At 41.5% G+C, this 22969-nt stretch overlaps 1 protein-coding gene across 1 annotated transcript in view; it reads left to right on the forward strand.

Moving 5' to 3' along the window:
• Positions 1-22323, forward strand: part of PFKL (phosphofructokinase, liver type) — a 102635-nt gene extending 80312 nt beyond the window's left edge. Inside the window, exons 16-22 of the mRNA XM_073647860.1 lie at positions 522-674; positions 7873-8037; positions 9981-10042; positions 14091-14202; positions 14461-14560; positions 18637-18742; positions 21285-22323. Coding sequence (XP_073503961.1) covers positions 522-674; positions 7873-8037; positions 9981-10042; positions 14091-14202; positions 14461-14560; positions 18637-18742; positions 21285-21432 — 846 coding nt within the window. The 3' untranslated portion in view covers positions 21433-22323. The remainder of the gene's footprint in view (positions 1-521; positions 675-7872; positions 8038-9980; positions 10043-14090; positions 14203-14460; positions 14561-18636; positions 18743-21284) is intronic.
• The last annotated feature ends 646 nt before the right edge of the window (positions 22324-22969 follow it).

Consider the following 22969-nt stretch of genomic DNA (forward strand, 5'->3'; position numbering starts at 1 on the left):
GCACCGTATCCATATTCACAGTCCAGTCTGGATCTTGCTTCTAAATAGAAGCTGATCAGATTAAAGAGGTTGTCCGATCAAAAGTGACAAGTTTGCAGACTTATGAATTTCCTCAGCGCAGGCACTGTGTACTGGGGGAGATTCGCTGGTTTCAGACCCAGGAACAGAGGGTATGTATGAGTTATACATACTCCCGGCCATTGGCGCCGCCTCGCTCCATACACTTCTATGGAGCAGAGGCCACGCCCCATCTAGTGATGTGGGCGGCCAGTTGGCGCGTCCGACTAGCAGGCGCGGCCTCGCTCAATACAAGTGTATGGACTAGCGAGGCGACGCCCACTGGCCGGGGGCATGTATAACATATACATACCCTCCGGTCGCGGGTCTGAAACTGGCGAATCCCCACAGCGCACACACGGAGTGACTGCAGACTTATCACCTTTGACCGGTCAATCCCTTTAATTTAACAGAACTATAAACCCATGTTTATTTTTCATTGAGAACTTCTCTTTTTGTTTTAGGCTTATGAAGGAGTGTTACAGCTTGTTGAGGCCCGTGAGCAATATGAAGAACTTTGCATAATCATGTGTGTTATCCCTGCTACCATCAGCAACAATGTACCGGGAACAGATTTTAGTATTGGCTCAGACACAGCGGTTAATGCAGCCATGGAGGTAAATATAATCCAATCACCTGATGTACTATAGCAAGCATTGCTGAATCTGAGAATCTAAAAGGGAATATATGATCTATATCCAGGGTTGTGGAGTTGGTATAAAATGGACCGACTCCAACTCCTAAAATATATAATAAATTGGGTACAGTAGTTCAATGCAGTTTATGGGGAATATTTTTCTTAAGAATTTGGGAAAGTTATGAAATGTCCTATAAATGTCTGTCCTATTCCTGATCTAAGGGTCTAGACTTTTACAGTTATATGAAAAAGTTTGGGCACCCCTATTAATCTTAAGCTTAATGTTTTATAAAAATTGGTGTTTTTGCAACAGCTATTTCAGTTTGATATATGTAATAACTGTTGGACACAGTAATGTTTCTGCCTTGAAATGAGGTTTATTGTACTAACAGAAAATGTGCAATCTGCATTCAAACAAAATTTGACAGGTGCATAAGTATGGGCACCCTTATAATTTTCTTGTTTTAAATATTCCTACCTACTTTTTACTGACTTACTAAAGCAATTTTTGGGGTTTTGTAACCTCATTGACCTTTGAACTTCATAGCCAGGTGTATGCAATCATGAGAAAAGCTACTTAAAGTGGCCACTTGCAAGTTGTTCTCCTGTTTGAATCTCCTCTGAAGAGTGGCATCATGGGCTCCTCAAAACAACTGTCAAATGATCTGAAAACAAAGATTATTCAACATAGTTGTTCAGGGGAAGGATACAAAAAGCTGTCTCAGCGATTTAACCTGTCAGTTTCCACTGTGAGGAACATAGTAAGGAAATGGAAGAACACAGGGACAGTTCTTGTTAAGGCCAGAAGTGGCAGGCCAAGAAAAACATCAGAAAGGCAGAGAAGAAGAATGGTGAGATCAGTCAAGGACAATCCTCAGACCACCTCCAGAGAGCTGCAGCATCAACTTGCTGCAGATGGTGTCACTGTGCATCGGTCAACTATACAACGCACTTTGCACAAGGAGAAGCTGTATGGGAGAGTGATGCGAAAGAAGCCGTTTCTGCAAGCACGCCACAAACAGAGTCGGTTGAGGTATGCAAAAGCACATTTGGAGAAGCCAATTTCTTTTTGGAAGAAGGTCCTGTGGACTGATGAAACCAAGATTGAGTTGTTTGGTCATACAAAAAGGCGTTATGCATGTTGGAAAAAAACCACAGCATTCCAAGAAAAACACTTGCTACCCACAGTGAAATTTGGTGGAGGTTCCATCATGCTTTGGGGCTATGTGGCCAATGCCGGCATCGGGAATCTTGTTAAAGTTGAGGGACGCATGGATTCCACTCAGTATCAGCAGATTCTTGACAAGAATGTTCAAGAATCAGTGACAAAGTTGAAGTTATGCAGGGTTGGATCTTTCAGCAAGACAATGATCCAAAACACCGCTCCAAATCTACTCAGGCATTCATGCAGAGGAACAATTACAATGTTCTGGAATGGCCATCCCAGTCCCCAGACCTGAATATCATTGAACTTCTGTGGGATCATTTGAAGAGGGCTGTCCATGCTCGGCGACCATCAAACTTAACTGAACTGGAATTGTTTTGTAAAGAGGAATGGTCAAAAATACCTTCATCCAGGATCCAGGAACTCCTTAAAAGCTACAGGAAGCGACTAGAGGCTGTTATTTTTGCAAAAGGAGGATCTACTAAATATTAATGTCACTTTTCTGGTGAGGTGCCCATACTTATGCACCTGTCAAATTTTGTTTGAATGCAGATTGCACATTTTCTGTTAGTACAATAAACCTCATTTCAAGGCAGAAACATTAATGTGTCCAACAGTTATTACATATATCAAACTGAAATAGCTGTTGCAAAAACACCAATTTTTATAAAACATTAAGCTTAAGATTAATAGGGGTGCCCAAACTTTTTCATATAACTGTATCTGAGATGAATCTCTGCTACAGTAAATTTATCACGTAAACATGAGCCGTGTATGAGGGAGTCGGAGTTGGAGTCAGTGTCATGGAAATTGAGGAGTCTGAGTTGGAGTCGGAGGTTTTTCTCACCAACTCCACATCCCAGTCTATATCTCATATTCTAATTACATCCCAAAATTGGTGACAAATTCAAGACAGATTTTATTTTATTTTTTTTAATTATCGCATTCCAGGATCCATTCGCTTGGGTTATCCTCCTTTGACAGCTTGTTCTTTTTTTTTTTTTTGCAGGATGACTTTTTTCAGTGTTATAAATTTAGGGTACTTTTTAACACCTTTTTGTTTTTTATACTTTTTGTTTTTTATACTTTTTTTTAGTGGGGGGGTGAGCAGCGGTGGCAGGTAACAAGTACACTTTATTACTGTTTTATTCTTCTCACACTTTTCTTTTTCAAGCTAAATAAAGGTGTCCTCCCTTACCCCACCTGTTCTGTCATGGATCACAGCCTAATGGATCCGCAGCAGAGGCATGATCTATTAGGCTTCCTGTCAATATAACCCTGACAGACCAGATAATGCAGTATGCGATTAAAGGAAGGTTGTTCAAGTCCTCATGTGGGACTGATAAAAACATTTTTTTATTTTATGTTTATTTTTTACAATATATGTTTAACGCCTTAACAACTGCCAATACGCATGAAAACGGCGGCCACTAAGGGGTCTTATTCCCTCATCGCCGTTTTAAAACTGCGATCGTGAAAAAGTTAATAGCGCCCCCCCCCCCAGAGTCAGAAAATCTCCGGGGTTTCAGCTACGGGGGGTAGCTGAGACCCTGGAGAACACGATCAGTGACGGTTTTCCGGTCCCTGATCACGTGATCGCCGTTATTCAGCAAATAACGGGAATCAAGTAAAAAAAAAAAAAACTGAGATCCGGTGTAAAAATCATTTCTCTCTCCTCTGACATGATGTAACATGTCAGAGGAGAGAGAAATGGTGTACCCAAGCCCCTACAGTACCTTTGTATCGGAACTGCCATCCCCCCTGCCCTCCTCCTTTTCATGAAGCAAAATGACAGGTGCATGCACAGTGCGCCTGCTGAGATTTGCTGGCCGGCAACCTCTGGGATTTTTCCTATTGGTTTCTGACTTTTGATCCCATCACAGTGATCAGAAGCCCATTAGTAAATAGGACAGCACTTGGACTGTGCAACCCCTTGATAATCTCCCCCTGTCATACCCTTAGTCAGATTAAAATATGTTATTTTATCATTTTTATTGCTTTCATTTTTTGGGGGGGGTTAGGCAGGGCCGGCTCCAGGTTTTTGTGGGCCCCGGGCGAAAGAGTCTCAGTTAGGCCCCTTTAGCACATACAACGATTCATGATGCACAGATACAGCGGAGTAATATAGGTATACAACACAGGGCCCAGCCTGCCAATTCATCCTTCACATATGCAAACATGCACGCGCACAAACAGTACACAGACATGCATGCACACACACAATACCCTGACACTCACACACGCACACAATACGCAGAAATGCGCATGCACACACATACACACATGAACATGGTACACAGATATACACACACAATACACAGACACGCACAGATACATACACATACATATTTGAACACATTCTTAAAACCACATATAAAACAGACATAAATATATCTACACAGTCATACACACTGACATACACAGACATTCACATCATACATGCACACACACATTAGAAATATTTTTTATATGGAGATTGGGGAAGCTCGCTCACCTGCCCCCTGGCCTGTGTCCCGTCCAGCTCCTCAGTCATGTGGCAGTGCAGGGCCTCAGGCGTGTCACATGGCCCTGGACCATCAGGGGGGCCCACTTGCCGTCAGGGCCCGGGCCGCTTCCCCGGCATCTGTGCAGGACCGCCGGTGCTGTTCAAGCCCTGCTCTGCTACATGCAGCAGCAGCAGTGTGCGGTCAGTGTGCTGCTGCTCCACCAATCAGGCCTAGTGCTGTCACTTTCCAGACATGGCCGAGCGCTGTGCGGCTGTGTCTGGTAGTAATGACGCGGCAGGTGCGACGCACAATTAAAGGCGCAGTGTCGCCCCTGCGTGTCATCACTACCAGACACAGCTGCACAGCGTGCGGCCATGTCTGGAAAGTGACAGCACTGGGCCTGATTGGTGGAGCAGCAGCACACTGCTGCTGCTGCTGCATGTAGCAGAGGAGGGCTTGAACAGCACTGCCGGCCCTGCACAGATGCCAGGGAAGCGGCCCGGGCCCCGATAACGAGTGGGCCCCCCTGATGGTCCAGGGCCCCGGCACTTGCCCGGGTACACCGGGTGCTGACGCCGGCCCTGGGGTTAGGCATGGGGATGGGGTTGGGTTTGGGTATGGGGTTGGGGTTAAGTATGGAGTTGGGGTTAGGCATGGGGTTGGGGTAGGGTTGGTGTTAGGCTTAAGGTTGGGTTATGGTTGGGGTTAGGCTTAAGGTTGGGTATGGCTGGGGTTAGGATTAAGGTTGGGGTTTGGGTTAGGGTTGGGGTTAGACTTAAAGTTGGGTTATGGCTGGGGATAGGCTTAAGGTCAGCGTTATGTTTTGGGTTAGGCTTAAGGTTGGGGTTATGGTTTGGGATTAGGGTTGAGGTTAGGGTCTGGCTTAGGATTTTTTCAAAAATTTAAAAAAAAATGACAACATGATGACATATTCAATATGAAGACCTAATGTTATCAAATTCTGTGTAGTACCTGTGGGTTCATAATACTCATTATACCCCTGGATAAAATCCTTGAGGGGATGTCGTTTCCAAAATGGGGTCAGTTGTGAGGGATTTCTGCTGTTTAGGCACCTTTAGGGCCCTGCAAATGCAAAATTGTGCCCGCTATCTGTTTCAGCTGAATTTGTGTTCCAAAATTCAAATATTGCTCCTTCCATTCTGAGGCCTGTCGTGTGTCCAGAGGTTTCTGGCCACATGTGGAGTATAACTGTGCTTGTAAGAAAGTGGGTAACAAACTGTGGCGACCACTTTTTGGTGTTACCTCCTGCAAAAAGTGAAAAAATTGGGGTTAAAGCAACATTTTAGAGGTAAAAATTTATTTTATTTTTTTCATTCCACTTTGCATTAATTCCTGTGTAGCACCTGAAGGGTTAAAAATGTCCAGACGGCAGTTTTGAAGTATTTGAGGGGTGCAGTTTTTAAAATGGTATCACTTTTGGGGAGATTCCAATACAAAGGCCCCTCAAAGTCCATTTAAATCTGAAAAGCTCCCTATAGAAACAAGTTTTGTAAATTTGTTGAAAAAATGCTGCTAAACTTTTAACCCCTATAACATCCTAAGAAAATAAAATGAAGTTTGAAAAATGATGCAGATGTAAAGTAGACATATGGGAAATGTTATTTATTAATTATTTTGTACAGCATGACTAACTGGTTTAAGGATATAAAGATTGATAGTTTGAAAAAAAAATTTTTTTAAAACTTTCGTCAAAAATGCGATTTTTTTTCACAAATAAACACAAGTCATATGGAACAAATTTTACCACTATCAGGAAGTACAATATGTCATGAGAAAAACAGTCTCAGAATCAGTGGAATCCGTTGAAGCGTTCCAGAGTAATTACTTCATAAAGTGACACTTCCAGGATTTCTAAAATTTGGTCTGGTCATGAAGGTGAAAACTGGCTCTGTCACTAAGGGGTTAAAAAAAAGAACATTTTTTTATTTTTCTGAATTAAAAACAAATGGTCAAAGGAAAACACATCTGCTACCTCCATGTCCATAATGACAGGTACAATAAAACTATACTATTTATCCCATACTCTGCAAAAATACAAAAAAATACAGCAGAATTGCAATTTATTCATACCTTCTCACATAAAATGAAATTAAAAATTAAAATGTTACATATATTGTAAAATGGGACCATTGAAAACTGCATCTCGCCACGAAAAGAAATCCCTCATACAGCTGCTTTTACAGAAAAATGTTACATTTATGGCTCTCAAAATATGATGACACAAAAACAATCCTTTTTATTTTAAGTATTGTAAAACATAAATAAACCCATAATCGTGATGACCGATAGAATGAAGTCAACACTTTAATTTGTACAGCAAATGAAAAGCGTAGGATTTTAAATTGTCAAAGAACAATAGCAGAATTGCTGCTTATTTTCTTCCAATGAAGAGTTAACAAAACTTAGATACTAAGTTGTGTGTAACCCAAAATGGTGCCACTGACCAATACAACTTATCCTGCAGAAATAAGTCAATGCAGGTGTATCAATGGAAAAAAAATTATGGCTCCTGGAATGCAACAATGAAAAAAGATGTTTGGACTTTAAGGCCAAATTATGTCTTGTTCTTAAGGGGTTAATCATGCCTCACTGTGAATTTCATAACCATAAAATCCAATAAGCGATAACAAAATGATTATTCATTCTCAGGATTGGTGGGGGTCTCAATCGTGAGACCCAGAAGTGATCAGAACGTTATCCCCCATTTCCAAGTCTACAATAAAATAAAATGAAGTTCTTGCAATGTCAGATTGAATGTATTCATCCTTTGCACACAGTTGTTTTGCAGTTAGTGTTTTGGGTTTTTTGTCAGTTCTTCTTCATGGGATCTGAAAGCGGTGAAAAAAAACTGAATTGATAGAAATGCCACCAAAATAAACTGTAATTATTTCATTTTTTATATTGACATTTGACTACAAAGTTTTATGGCTAAAAAATGTAGAAGAAAGTGGCCTATAAAATGCATTTTTTTTAAAGGCTAATGTGAAACCACCCTTAGGTTGTACGGGCTTATTCACACGACAGTATTTGGTCAGTATTTTGCATCAGGGTTTATATGCCAAAACCAGGAGTCGAACTTTTAGAGAAAAACTATAATTGAAAGATTGACCCCTGTCCTGTGTTTTGGAGACACTCCTTGTTTTGGCATACAAATACTGATGAAATACTGAGCAATAATTCTGATGAATAAAGCCACATCACAATAACGTACTGACCGGAGCACAAGGTTCGGGGGGCTGCAGACATTTGTACTATATATGCTACGACTAAATAATGAAGTCATAGGTTATACTGAATCTTTTCTCACAAAACTATATACTAATATGCTCAGCTCCCCCTGCTCTATAACATGATGCCTGCGTTTTCATGCTGACCGGTTCCCTTTAATGGCCATTTGGACAATCCCTGGCTTGGAATATACTTCTTCATGCTTAACATAATGTTTGAAAAAACAAACACAACAAAGATCTCAAATGAATGAACATTTTGTGTCTTGATGTTTTAAGAGCTGTGACCGCATTAAACAATCTGCCTCTGGTACAAAGCGACGTGTCTTCATCGTGGAAACTATGGGTGGATACTGCGGCTATCTTGCCACCACGGCAGGTATAGCGGTCGGTGCTGATGCTGCTTACATCTATGAAGATAATTTCAACATTCATGACTTAAGGGTGAGATATAAGGATGAAATCTTTTACGAACACTACTGAGTTTTTGATCATTGTAAGGCTCCTGTAACGTCACTATTGACACATTTTTGTCTCGCAACTCTTGGAAATGAAACCCTGTCCCAAAGATTAAAGAAGTTGTCCGGTACTTTTTTTAAATTGCCCAATGTATTCAGCATGTGGGCATAAGTATATTTGTAAATACCTGATAATGCCTGTGAGGGGCGCTATCGGTGGCCGCTCACAGGCATCACGTGACCGCGCGCTGACGTCACGACAAGTGAGGTGTGACTCGCCCCTCGGGTTCCACGCGGTGGCTGCTGGGTTATTGGCGGCTTTATTCCCCGCCTCACACCCGGCATCCACCGCGCACTTTCCCAATAAATGGGGAGAGGGAGAGCGCACGGTGGATGCCGGGTGTGACACAGGGGAATAGCCCCACCCACAACCCAGCAGCCACCGGTGGAACGCGGAAGAGGGACCCTCGACTGCAGCCTGGACTAGTCATGACGTCAGCAGATGTCAGCGCCGGGGTCAGTATCTCTGTAAATACCTTGAGTTGCTGATAATGTCTGTGAGTGGCCAGTGATAGCGCCGCTCACAGGCATCATCAGGTATTTACAGAGATACTTATGCCCACATGCTGAATACATTGGGCAACTTAAAAAAAAAAAAAGTACCGGACAACTTCTTTAATGTTAATTGTAGCACATCTAACCAAGAAGAAGGGACTAAGTTATGACATGGAATGCAACTAATTTTAATCCTTCTTGGAAAATGTGATCTAGTTGCTATTGATTACATGGACTGTTTTGCACTTTCAGTCTGTGTTAGGATAGTACTTGATTTCACACATTAAATTTGAGTTTGTCTTGCAATTCTCTTACCTCTGATAGAGCAGCCTGGCTTTGTGCAGAGAATCTATCTAATCAGCAACTGATGTGAGGTATGCCTGTGTATACTGTGTAGTCAAGGAAGTGTATACCTACAGGGGACCTGGGATTTTTAGATGATACTAATATTTATGGTTTCTACTATGGGGGCGTTGATCACAGGATAATAATACAGAGCAGTCTAAAGACATGTCCCCAGAGAATTTTGTGGGTCACACCCCTTAGTAAAGTTCAATAAAAATTCCATATCTCTGGAACCATATGATGGACTAAAAAATAAATTAAAAAAACATAAGGGGCAGCACGGTAGCTCAGTGGTTAGCACTACAACCTTGCAGCGCTGGGATCCTGGATTCTAATCCCACCAAGGACAACATCTGCAAGGAGTTTGTATGTTCTCCCCATGTTTGCGTGGGTTTCCTCTGGGTTCTCCAGTTTCCTCCCACACTCCAAAGACATACTGATAGGGAATGTAGATTGTGAGCCCCAATGGGGACAGTGTTGATAATGTCTGTGAAGTGCTGTGGAATTAATGGCGCTATATAAGTGAGTATAATAAATAATGCTGTTTAATTGACACTTGGTCCCATATCAATAGTAGCTTATATGAGTGCGTGTCTGTGTAATAAAAAGATAAGATATTGTAATTTCAGTTTTAGATCTTCTCCACTACCACTCCAGCATTTATTTTTTATTTCAGTGCTGGAGTGGTGCTACTAATGTCTATTCCCTGCCCTTAGTTTTATGCTTACCAGCTGCTGTCTTCTGCAGTTTCCAGCGCCAGTCCAAATCCACCACCTTGTGACTGCAACTGCTGACTGAACGGAAGTCAGAGGTAACCGTCAAAAGCTCTCAATGTAAGTCTGAGAAGCTCGTTCTGGCGCTCATAGACTTACATTGAGTAGTGACCTCTGGCTCACCCAGCAAACACTGGCTACCCAGCAAGGGTACTCACATTAGTGACACTACTCCAGTGGTGAAATGGAAAAGGAAAAACGCTAAAATGGCGCTTTAAGCATCGATCGTTAATGGTGTATTTCTTTGTATCCTTAGTCTAATGTGGAACATCTAACAGAAAAAATGAAGACCGATATTCAGAGAGGACTTGTGCTAAGGTATACATTTTCACAAAGCATTATTCAGAAAATACTGTATAAAAGTGATTGGAATTACTATGAGGACGGATTTGTAGATGGGAGCTCTGGGGCCTAATTTTTTAATATCCTTTTTGTATTCATATTTTTGTCTATGTGCCCACAATGCAGAAATGCTTCAGATTTTTCCTGAGCATTTCTGCATCTCCCTGGCAGAAAAACGCATGCTGATCGTACATGTGGATTGTACATGCCTTTTTCCTGCCAGGGACATGAGGATGTGAAGCGTTCACTTGCATTTCCGCATGCGGGTTGACAAGCACTTTCCAAGCGATTTTAGCATCACTTGTAAAAGTGCTTGACGACTTGGTCACACTATATAAATCCATGCAACCGGCATGGATTTATATAGTGTGACCAAGTTATAGTAAAAGAATGGTAAAAAATAAACATTATACTTACCTTCCAATGGCCCCCTGTCTCCTCCGGTGCGTCCGGTGTGTTGGGTGGCTCGCGGTGGTCTAAAAGGACCTTCCATGACGTCATTTAGTCATGTGACAGGTCGCGTGACCTGTCACATGACTAAATGATGTAATGGAAGGGTCCTTTTAGACCACCGCGAGCTGCCGGGGAGCCAGGACGCATCGCTATGGAGACCGGGGGCCATCAGAAGGTGAGTATAATGTATTTTTTTTATTTTATTTATTTATTTTTTTGTTTGCAGGTACTATGGTACCCGGGTCTGGAGGAGAGTCTCCTCTTCTCCAGACACGGGTACCATCCGCACATTGAATCACTTAATATCCGCATGTGAACATGTAGTCATGCGGATATTAAGCAATTCAATGCAAGTCAATGGCGACGAAAACGCCGTGATTATGCAAAATAATTGGTAGTGCTGCGGATGTTTCCGCAATGATAATCCGCAGCTGAAATTTCCGCAGCATGTGCACAGCACATGCAGATTATCATTGGGGAACATGGCAGACCTTCTACCAAGCGTTTTTTAAGTGTTTCTGCGGCGGAATTGCCAATGCGGAAACGCTTAAAAATTGCATAGTGGACACACAGCCTAAGATCACAAAGTGTTTCTAATCTACATTTTAAGTTGTGTTCCCCTGTTAGGGAAACCATGTACCGTGGGGAAAATAAGTATTTGATACACTGCCAATTTTGCAAGTTTTCCCACATACAAAGAATGGAGAGGTCTGTGATTTTTATCGTAGGTACACTTCACCTGTGAGAGACAGAACCTAAAACTAAAAAACAGAAAATCACATTGTATGATTTGTAAAAAAAATTTAATTGCATTTTATTGCATGAAATAAGTATTTGATCACCTACCAACCAGCAAGAATTCTGTTTCTTGCATATGTTAGTTTTCCTTTAACCCCTTACTGGCCAGGGCGTATTAGTACGCCCCAGGCCAGCACCCCTGGTTCAGTGAGGGCTCCGGCGCTGAGCCCGCACTGAACCGGGCACATGTCAGCTGATTATTACAGCTGACATGTGCCCGCAACAGCCGCGGGTGGAATCGCGATCCACCCGCGGCTGTTAACATGTTAAATGCCGCTGTCAATCTGACAGCGGCATTTAACATCGCCGCGCCGGAAGCGCAGCATTAGCCCCACCCATCGGTGACCCCGTCACATGATCGCGGGTCACCGATGGGTGGTCATGACAACCCTGGGTCTGCAGCAGACTCCAGTGGTTGTCATGTAAAGATTACTATGAGCACCACCTAGTGGTCGGCGCTCATAGTACAGGAGCATTTCTGCTACATACAGGTGATCCGCTGATCACCTATATGTAGCAGAGGCGATCGGATAGTTGCTGCTTCTAGTCTCCTATGGACACTATAGAAGCAAGCAAAAAGTTTCAAAAAAATGTTTTAAAAAATATAAAAAAAAATAAAAAATATAAAAGTTTAAATCTCCCCCCTTTTGCCCCATTCAAAATAAAATAATAAAAAATAAACCCCACATACACATATTTGGTATCGCCGTGTTCAGAATCGCCCGATCTATCAATATAAAAAAAGAATTAATCCGATCGGTAAACGGCGTAACGAGAAAAAAATTCTAAACGCCAGAATTACGTTTTTTTGGTCGCCGCAACATTGCAATAAAATGCAATAACGGGTGATCAAAACATCGGATCTACACCAAAATGGTATTAATAAAAACGCCAGCTCCGCGCGCAAAAAATAAGCCCTCACCCGGCCCCAGATCCTGAAAAATGGAGACGCTATGGGTCTCGGAAAATGGCGCCTTTTTTTTTTTTATTATTTTTTTTAGCAAACTTTGGATTTTTTTTTCACCACTTAAATAAAAAAGAACCTATACATGTTTGGTGTCTACGAACTCGTAATGACCTGGAGAATAATAATGGCAGGTCAGTTTTAGCATTCAGTGAACGTGGTAAAAAAATTAAAAAAAAACAACTGTGGAATTGCACTTTTTTTTGCAATTTCACTGCACTTGGAATTTTTTTCCCGTTTTCCAGTACATGATATGGTAAAGCTAGTAATGGCGTTTAAAAGTACAACTCGTCCTGCAAAAAATAAGCCCTCACATGCCCATATTGACCAAAAAATAAAAACGCTATGGCTCTGGGAACAAGGGAAGCAAAAAACGAAAATGCAAAAATGGAAAATCCCACGGTCGCGAAGGGGTTAAGAAGCCCTCCTACTCTGCACTCATTACCTGTATTCGTTGCACCTGTTTGAATTCGTTACCTGTATAAAAGGCACCTGTCCACACAATCAATCACACTTCAACCTCTCCACCATGGCCAAGACCAAAGAGATGTCTAAGGAGACCAGGGACAAAATTGTAGACCTGCACAAGGCTGGGATGGGCTACAGGACAATAGGCAAGCAGCTTGGTGAGAAGGCAACAACTGTAGACGCAATTATTAGAAAATAGGAGAGAGACAAGATGACTGTCAATCAAAGAAGGAGGAGTACAACCCTAAGAACCTAGTCCCATCCATGAAGCATGGTGGGGGAAACTTAATTTTTTGGGGGTGCTTTTCTGCAAAGGGTACAGAACGACTGCACCCTATTGAAGGGAAGATGGATGGGGTCATGTATCACGAGATTTTGCCCAACAACCTCCTTTCCTCAGTAAGAGTATTAAAGATGGGTTGTGGCAGGGCCAACATGACAATGACTGGAAACACACACAGCCAGGGCAACTAAGGAGTGGCTCCTTAAGAAGCATTTCAAGGTCCTGGAGTGGCCTAGCCAGTCTCCAGATCTGAACCCAATAGAAAATCTTTAGAGGGAGCTGAAACTCCATGTTGCCCAGCGACAGCCCCGAAACCTAAACGATCTGGAGAAGATCTGTATGGAGGAGTGAGCCAAAATACCTGCTGCCGTGTGTGCAAACTTGGTCAAGAGCTACAGGAAATGTATGATCTCTGTAATTGCAAACAAAGGTTTCTGTACCAAATATTAAGTTCTGTTTTTCTATTGTATCAAATACTTATTTCGTGTAATAAAATGCAATTTAATTATTTAAGGATCATACAATGTGATTTTTTTAGATTCTGTCTCTCACAGGTGAAGTGTACCTACGATAAAAATTACAGACCTCTCCATTCTTTGTAGGTGGGAAAACTTGCAAAATAGGCAGTGTATCAAATACTTATTTTCCCCACTGTATGTAACCATATATTTCTGCGTCCTGTCTTCGCTGTAGAACTGGTCTTTGGTAACACCTAGCAGCTCCTGCACCCTCCCAAAACCTGGAGATTATGCAATCACTAGGACTGGAGAAGAAACAGCTGAACTCTATACACAGCGCTCATTATTCAACTGCCCTTGGAAGTGTATGATCTCCATCCTAGTACATGCAATCATATGCAAACCATCCGCTTGTTTTAAAACGCTTAGCAATCCACAATGAACAAAATAATCTGACATAAATGGAAAAGGCTGCGGCTCACAATAATTATATTTTCTTCATTTTCCATGTTTGTCTGGATAATATTTTGCATACAATAGTAGATACTTATGTTTTCATTATAGAATGTATGCAGAGTAACCAAACTGTGTATTCTGCAGGAATGAAAAATGCCATGACTTCTATACCACAGAATTTCTGTATAATCTTTACTCAGCTGAAGGAAACGGTATTTTTGACTGTCGTACAAATGTTCTTGGACACTTGCAGCAGGTATGTAAAAGTGCACGACCAAACGGTTAATTTGTCATTTTTGGTGTCAGATGCTTTTCAGGGTCTTCTACATATCATTTGGCTAGAGTATAAAATCTTGGTTAAACTTGTTCTTCTATATGAATGTAGCTTGGACAAATATAGAATATAGCTATATAATGGTTCTGTGTGCTGGTAAATTATAATTGGCCAAAAATGACATGTTATCTTCAAGTTTGTCTTTATTTTGTGATACAAAATTTGTGTACTGTATATTAGGGTGGTGCACCAACCCCTTTTGATCGAAATTATGGAACAAAACTTGGAGTCAAGTCTATGTTGTGGATTTCAGAAAAACTTAGAGAGTCTTATCGAAGGGGTAAGTTAATCCAGATCTCATATCTTTTTATATTTCTGCCACTATGGTTTGTATTATAGGGACTATGATAAGATTAAACCTGTGATGATGCATAAAATCCGCAGTAAATAAACCATAATGTAACTTAATGAGATTGTCCACTTTGGACAGTATCTGTTTATTAGAGAAGTCTCTTGATATTTAGCAGATCAGAGTGTGACATTATTAGGACAGCACTGACTGACGTGGTTACAATGTTCATGCAGGATTTCTATATTGGTCCCAGTGCCAAACTACTCTGGGCCTGAAGTGCACGGCTTTCATTGAAATCTATTGGCAGGGAATGTATGCCTTTTTCATCTATTTGGTATTTTACTCACTCCAATAGGAAATGGAGTAAAAAGTGAAAAATCTGCTTTAGAAATAAGTATTTATTTGAAGATGCTCCAAATTTATCAGACATAAAACAACACTTAAATACATTTTGTGCAAAAAAAGACAACTCAGCCAGAAGCGAAATCAACTTGTAAAATTCATGAATGGACGTGCCAGCACCATCAGAGTGCTGGACGCTTATTGTAGCGCTCTCCTCCACTGATACAAAAGAAAATCACAGTGCTTTATCTATCACATTTCTATTGTTACTGTCGACTGTTTTATTCTGATGTTTAATTATCCAATAGTTTTGCTATTTTTTTTGGCGAAACCAGAGGAAAATTGCAAAAGGAATGGTGGCATATTTAGGAAAGTCTCATGGCTTTAATGATTCTCTTGATGGACATTAATTCTTTCTTGTTCAGGACTGTCTGTGTTTTGAATTACAACCTGGGCATTTACCAAGTGAAGAACAGGAGACATTCGATCTCTATGTATTGGCAACATTTGGACATACTCACTGAAGAAAAATAATTCTGTTTATAATAGCTTGGTTCATAAACTAGAGCACAATTACATCTGTCGTAAAGACATATTTTGGATAATTTTAATGTCATCCATATTTTGCTCTACCAAGCCCTGCTCTGTTCTACTATTTACCTACTGTGAGTACTCTGCATGGGATGAGTAGTGGCTGCATTCAGGAAAACCTTGCGACTGTCAGTCACGTGCCTGCTTGTTATCCATTAGGAGCTTTAGTTACCTGGCTTACGATCACTTGTATTGGTATGGCTTTTCTAGGGCATGATCATTCATTCTTTCTAGTGCAAAAACTTAGCGTCTTGATATGACATTTAGGCTGGTAATCGCTTAGATACTGTGTACTATCAATGTGGGCTGATGCATATATTGCCCTTATTTATTCTGGGTATTGTGCACGTTATATCTACCTCTTGGAGATATACGATATGTGTGTATGTGTGTATATATATACAGTTATATGAAAAAGTTTGGGCACCCCTATTAATCTTAAGCTTAATGTTTTATAAAAATTGGTGTTTTTGCAACAACTATTTCAGTTTGATATATGTAATAACTGTTGGACACAGTAATGTTTCTGCCTTGAAATGAGGTTTATTGTACTAACAGAAAATGTGCAATCTGCATTCAAACAAAATTTGACAGGTGCATAAGTATGGGCACCTCACCAGAAAAGTGACATTAATATTTAGTAGATTCTCCTTTTGCAAAAATAACAGCCTCTAGTCGCTTCCTGTAGCTTTTAATGAGTTCCTGGATCCTGGATGAAGGTATTTTTGACCATTCCTCTTTACAATACAATTCCAGTTCAGTTAAGTTTGATGGTCGCCGAGCATGGACAGCCCTCTTCAAATGATCCCACAGATGTTCAATGATATTCAGGTCTGGGGACTGGGATGGCCATTCCAGAACATTGTAATTGTTCCTCTGCATGAATGCCTGAGTAGATTTGGAGCGGTGTTTTGGATCATTGTCTTGCTGAAAGATCCATCCCCTGCGTAACTTCAACTTTATCACTGATTCTTGAACATTATTGTCAAGAATCTGCTGATACTGAGTGGAATCCATGCGTCCCTCAACTTTAACAAGATTCCCGGTGCCGGCATTGGCCACACAGCCCCAAAGCATGATGGAACCTCCACCAAATTTTACTGTGGGTAGCAAGTGTTTTTCTTGGAATGCTGTGTTTTTTTGCTGCCATGCATAACGCCTTTTTGTATGACCAAACAACTCAATCTTGGTTTCATCAGTCCACAGGACCTTCTTCCAAAAAGAAATTGGCTTCTCCAAATGTGCTTTTGCATACCTCAGCCGACTCTGTTTGTGGCGTGCTTGCAGAAACGGCTTCTTTCGCATCACTCTCCCATACAGCTTCTCCTTGTGCAAAGTGCGTTGTATAGTTGACCGATGCACAGTGACACCATCTGCAGCAAGTTGATGCTGCAGCTCTCTGGAGGTGGTCTGAGGATTGTCCTTGACTGATCTCACCATTCTTCTTCTCTGCCTTTCTGATGTTTTTCTTGGCCTGCCACTTCTGGCCTTAACAAGAACTGTCCCTGTGTTCTTCCATTTCCTTACTATGTTCCTCACAGTGGAAACTGACAGGTTAAATCTCTGAGACAGCTTTTTGTATCCTTCCCCTGAACAACTATGTTGAATAATCTTTGTTTTCAGATCATTTGACAGTTGTTTTGAGGAGCCCATGATGCCACTCTTCAGAGGAGATTCAAACAGGAGAACAACTTGCAAGTGGCCACTTTAAGTAGCTTTTCTCATGATTGCATACACCTGGCTATGAAGTTCAAAGCTCAATGAGGTTACCAAACCAAAAAAAGTGCTTTAGTACGTCAGTAAAAAGTAGGTAGGAGTATTTAAAACAAGAAAATGATATGGGTGCCCATACTTATGCACCTGTCAAATTTTGTTTGAATGCAGATTGCACATTTTCTGTTAGTACAATAAACCTCATTTCAAGGCAGAAACATTACTGTGTCCAACAGTTATTACACATATCAAACTGAAATAACTGTTGCAAAAACACCAATTTTTATAAAACAATAAGCTTAAGATTAATAGGGGTGCCCAAACTTTTTCATATAACTGTATATTCAATTATTATTGCTTTTACATATATGCTGAGCTATTAATGCTCCTATATGAAATTGTCTTGTGCCTTAAATAGCTTTTCTTTTTTTTTTCTGGAACTATATTCTAAACGGTTATAGCAAAAGGTAAATGGTGTTCGAATATATTAATTTACCATTTCATCCCATTTACTATTGTATACCATTCATTTAAAACATAGAAATGTTGCAAAGCATGACCGTTTCCATTGCATTATACTACACCTCTTTGGTTTAGTCCCTTTGCCAAGGATGCCACTTGTTTTATTTTGGTTAAGCAGACAATTTCCACTAAGGATCATGTACATTAGACATCATGTGCAATATCAGAAATTGGTTATATATTATTTTCTAGCTAAGGAAATGTCGTCTAAAGCCATGATGATGGGTCAATCTATCCCTTCTGTCCACTGGAGGTCTGTCTTATAGTCCAAATGGGTATCTTATCTGTGGGGCGATGGAGCATGGTCCCTCAGGAAGCCAGCGGCAGCAGAAGTGGAGCAATGCTGCGGGCCCTGGGTGGGAGATGGGGGTGCCCCAGCAGCATGGGGTTGCGGTGGTGGTTGAGCAGGATGCAGGCTCCGTCTCTCAGGAACCCTGTGGTGACAGAAGCGGTGAGATGCTACGGGGCCGGTGTCGGTGGTCAGACAGAGCAGCGTGCATTGCTTTTCCGGTGGACATTTTCCTGAAGCCATGATCTACAGGGAAATGGCAGACCGAGCCGGCACATGCGCAGACTGGGATCTCTGTGGCCATTTCCCTGTAGATCACGGCTTCAGGAACATGGCCGCCGGAAAAGCAATGCACTCTGCTCTGCGGTCAGTCACCGGCCCTGCAGCATCTCACCGCTTCTGCCACTGCCAGTTTCCTGAGGGGCGGACCCTGCTTCCTGCGATCCTGCTCCACCACCACTGCAACTCCTGGGTGAACTACGTTCGGAGCATAAGGCGCACCCCCCATTTTCATACAACTCCTAAATCTCCTCATAGTACAGTATCCCCAAAGTTTACTCGCTAGATTAATTTTAATTGCTTCTTTTTTTTTTTCTTTTTATTGAAGGACGTGTATTTGCAAATTCTCCAGACACAGCCTGTGTAATAGGTCTTAAGAAGAAAGTTGTGGCACTTACATCTGTTTGTGACTTGAAGAAAGTAACTGACTTTGAGTAAGTATCCATAACTAACTAAAGGGAATAGAATTTTTCTGTAAATGTCTTTCTGTTGCTTATATAGAAACATTATATTCCATAACGCTGTACACAAATTGTAATCACCGACATTAGTCCACGTCCCCAGTAGGACTCACTATGGAATATCCTTATCTTAGAAACTTGGCCTAGCTTCATTAAAATTCAGGTAATGTCAGTATGTTTTGTAGTGTAGGAGTAAATAGAGAACCCAAAGGTATCCCTTTATCAAGGTAAATGCTCAAACCACAGGCTGCAGGAACTAAACCTTGGCTGCAAAATTGATCATAGTTTAATGATTTGGCTGAGGACTGTCAGGGACAACAGCAGAGAGAACCACACAGATCCCACTGCTGCCACTAGTTTGTCAGGGGTCGCAACTCCGCTTCTTCCAATCGGCAGGACAATTACACAATTGACTGACGAGTGATAGACGAGGCCACGGCTGTTTCCATTCCTTGGCCATTCCTGTGGGGAACTCACAGTGACTGTATGGTATATACACCTCTGATTCCAATACATGAAATATATATACAGGCCAATTGGACACCTGTTACAGGTAGCGTATGGCTTCAAGGGTGCGGTTTAGAGGGCGAGCGGTACAGAGCTATTAAACTTTATGTATTTAATCCGGAAAGGTAGGCCGCTTTATTAAAAGTATACAAAAATGTTACAAAATGGGAACAAAACAATACGATATAAACAATCACATGGGATTAAGGGAATAATAAAAGAAAAGTACTAAACCTGTGTCACGGAAATGGCTCAGAGCTTAGTGGAGTGAAGTACTCCTTTTCAGGCCACGGCCCCACTATCAGTATTTGGTCGGTATTCGGTCAGTATTTTTTTCAGGAGTGGGAGCCAAAACCAGGGGAGGAACCATCAGAGAAAAAGGTATAATAGAAACAGTTGCACCAATTCTGCATTTATCACCCGCAACTGGTTTTGGCTCCCACTCCTGAGAAAAAATACTGACCAAATACTGATAGTGGGGCCATGGGCTTTGGAAAACAAACAGAACCACAGCAAGCTGTACCTTCCAGGGCTGACAAAGGACAGAAACCCAAACTCTGATTTTTATTAGATCAAGGTTATGCCCACATACCTCCCCTTGATGAGCTCATATGGTGGCTGGTCGTGGGATGTGCTAGGTCTTTTAGAAATTGGAAATCCCCAACTTTCAGGATAACTTCGTTCCTGGAGGTCCCAGGCAGGAGATATTGTGGTCATGTTTCCTACTACAATTTTACCTTTCTATAGAGAGGAAACATTGCATAAATAACTCATCCATCTTGCTGATATTAGGTTGGATGTGTTCGGCTGGCCTTAGTGTTGTGACTGAATGCATTATGTTCGTCCCTTCGCTATGACGCCGAAAATATATCTCCCATAAATATTGTATCGATGCAAACTCCAATATTCATCAGTGACCACTGGCTACAGAGTGTCTGAAAAGAGTTTTTTGAACAGAGTAAGCTCTTGCCTCAGAAGTGTACTTTTCCACCTCCATGTACGAGGTCCTACTTTAATGGAGTTTTAAGTGTCAGTTGTTTCTCACTACCCCAATTATAATTAATCCCATATGTTCAATGTGAGGGTGATATGTCCCTTCTCCGGAGATGTCTTTATGTATTTTTTTAAAAAAATTCTATGACAGGGACCATAGTGAGAGAGATTAGTCCGGAGCTGGCCCAATCCAGCTTCTTCACGCACAACTCCAGTTTGACAGATCTTTCCCATGTGTGTACATAAAGTGAGACTTTTCAATCAACTAGAGCAGTGCAGAGAGACGCTGGCCTGAGGCGGCACCGGACTAGTCTTGTTTCTCCCTATAGTCTCCGACTGGATCGTTTAAACTATTCTCCTGTTTCATCAAGTCTGGCGATTCCCCCCTCCCTCCGGTATTGATTAGGGGGCTTGGTGGAGTCACGCCTTTTCAAAAATCTGGAGCGACTGATGAGTGGTGTGTGCTATGCCAGAAATCTTGCTTCAGTTAGGGACTGGAGTGCGATTTCTGGTGTAAGGAACACCACAGCCACATCATGCATTAGACAAGCTGTGACGTTGCACCCACGCTCCCGCCTGCCCTAAGTCCACCTATTTTGGCGGGGCTAGAAGCAAGTGGTGTGAAAACGCCAAATGTCTTAAAATTTAGGCTCAATCCATAGTTGCGCCAAAACGTTGCAACTTTTTCAAAGTTTTTCCGCCACTTTTTTGGCATCAACGCTGTGATGAATTGTGGCCTATGTTTTTAAGGAAACTGTGAAGCGCTTCAGAGAAAAAAAAAATACCTGGCTGTAGTTGTGCAGCCAGGCTTCAGTTCTTGCTGCCCATAGTTTTCACAGCATCAGGTCCCCTTTAAATACCATATATGTATATATCATATATATCATATATATATATATATATCTATCTATCTATCTATCTATCTATCTATCTATCTATCTATCTATCTATATCTATCTCATTATTTAATTTTGCATTGTGCTTTAAATTAACGTGTTCTTGTTTTATCATCTAGACACAGAGTGCCAAAGGAACAGTGGTGGTTGAACTTGCGCCTGATGCTCAAGATGTTAGCAAACTACCAAATCAGCTTAACAGAATATGTCTCAGGGAAGATAGAACATGTAACACGCAGGACCCTAAGCATCGATAAAGGCTTTTGATCTGTCCAAGGGACATTACCCGTTAAGATATAAAAATATGAATGTATAACACAATGATTGCTATGACTAGCCCCTTGTATTAAATCCTCTTTAACATATCAGTGTTTTTAATTAGCTACCCCACTCCATTGATTTTGATTACATACTGCCAACCTGCTTTACTTTTAAGCACGCAGACAGAATAAAATAGTCGTGATGAATAACGGAGCCCTGCCATATGTGTGAGCGAAGAATGTGCCCAAACATCCAAAGGAAGTATCTGTGTTTATTCTTAAAGGGAGCCTTACAGCTTAGCAAACACTATTTGCCTGCAGACATAGTTGTAATTGGCAGATAAATATTATTTGAATCAGGTTTGGCAGGCTTACTGGAAGAGCAGCTACAGGGAGAAAATGTTATATTCTCCCTTCAGCCGCTCGCTCAGTGTTGGAGGCTGTAACAGTCGCCATCCAGTCTACAGAGGGCGTGCTGTAATCGCTCCCACAGCTCCTTGACTGACAGCTTGCTCTCGACACACACACTGCACTCACATGCTGCTGAGCAGGCTGTCAGTCATGGGAGTCATTACAGTGCACTCACGGTGTAGTCAGTGGTGACTGTCTTAGCTTTCTGCTCTGACCCAATGACTTGAAGGAAGTGTCTACAGGGAGACTAACTTAATTTTCTCCCTGTATCTGCTCTTCCAATAAGCCAGTTAAACATGCTCTATTCACCTGCAGATTACCATTATATCTGTAGATACATAGGGTTTTTTTAGCTGACAGGTTCCCTATAAATCTAAATAATGGTTTAAATTCTTTACTGAGGAAAAAACTGGAATGAATAAATCACTAAAATGTACAAAAAAAGTCTGAATCAAGACAAATAAACTTTTACAAATCCTGATTTTAATTTTTTTTTATTTTGTTTTGGTGTCAGCTTATTCATGTCAAAGTGTTATCTCCATTATGAGAGGACACACCTTCTAACACATTGCAGATTACATTACATGCAAGTACGTGATCTACTTGGGAGCCATCTACAGGAGGACAGTAGAGAGGGAAATAGGTCTTTTCCCATCAATAAACTTAGTCCACAGTTTACAGTTTGCCTATTAAAGGGTTGTCCAGGAGTCACATATTAATATTATTTATTTTTCGAGCACCATTGATTCCATGGAGCTGTACATGAGAAGGGGTTACATACACGATACAAATATAAAACACGGTGAACAAACAATGACAGACTGGTACAGAGGGAAGAGGACCCTGCCCTTGCGGCTTACATTCTACAGGATGGTGGGGACGGAGACAGTAGGTTGGGGGGTTGCGGTGGCTTATGTGGTGGTGAGGTGACAGAAGGCAAGGTCGTTGCAGGCTATAAGCTTTCTTGAAGAGATGGCTTTTCAAGTTCTGTCTGAAGGTCCCGAGTGTGTCGGATAATGGGATGTATTGTGGTACATAATTCCAGACGATGGGGGATTCTTGGGAGAAATCTTGGAGGCGATTGGTTGAGGAACGTATGAGTGTGCAGGAGGGAGGTGTTGGGAGATTAGTTT

Source organism: Phyllobates terribilis, unplaced genomic scaffold (assembly GCF_046119375.1).
Source record: "Phyllobates terribilis strain yellow unplaced genomic scaffold, ASM4611937v1 Scaffold_9__5_contigs__length_417890890, whole genome shotgun sequence".
Classification (NCBI taxonomy): domain Eukaryota; kingdom Metazoa; phylum Chordata; class Amphibia; order Anura; family Dendrobatidae; genus Phyllobates; species Phyllobates terribilis.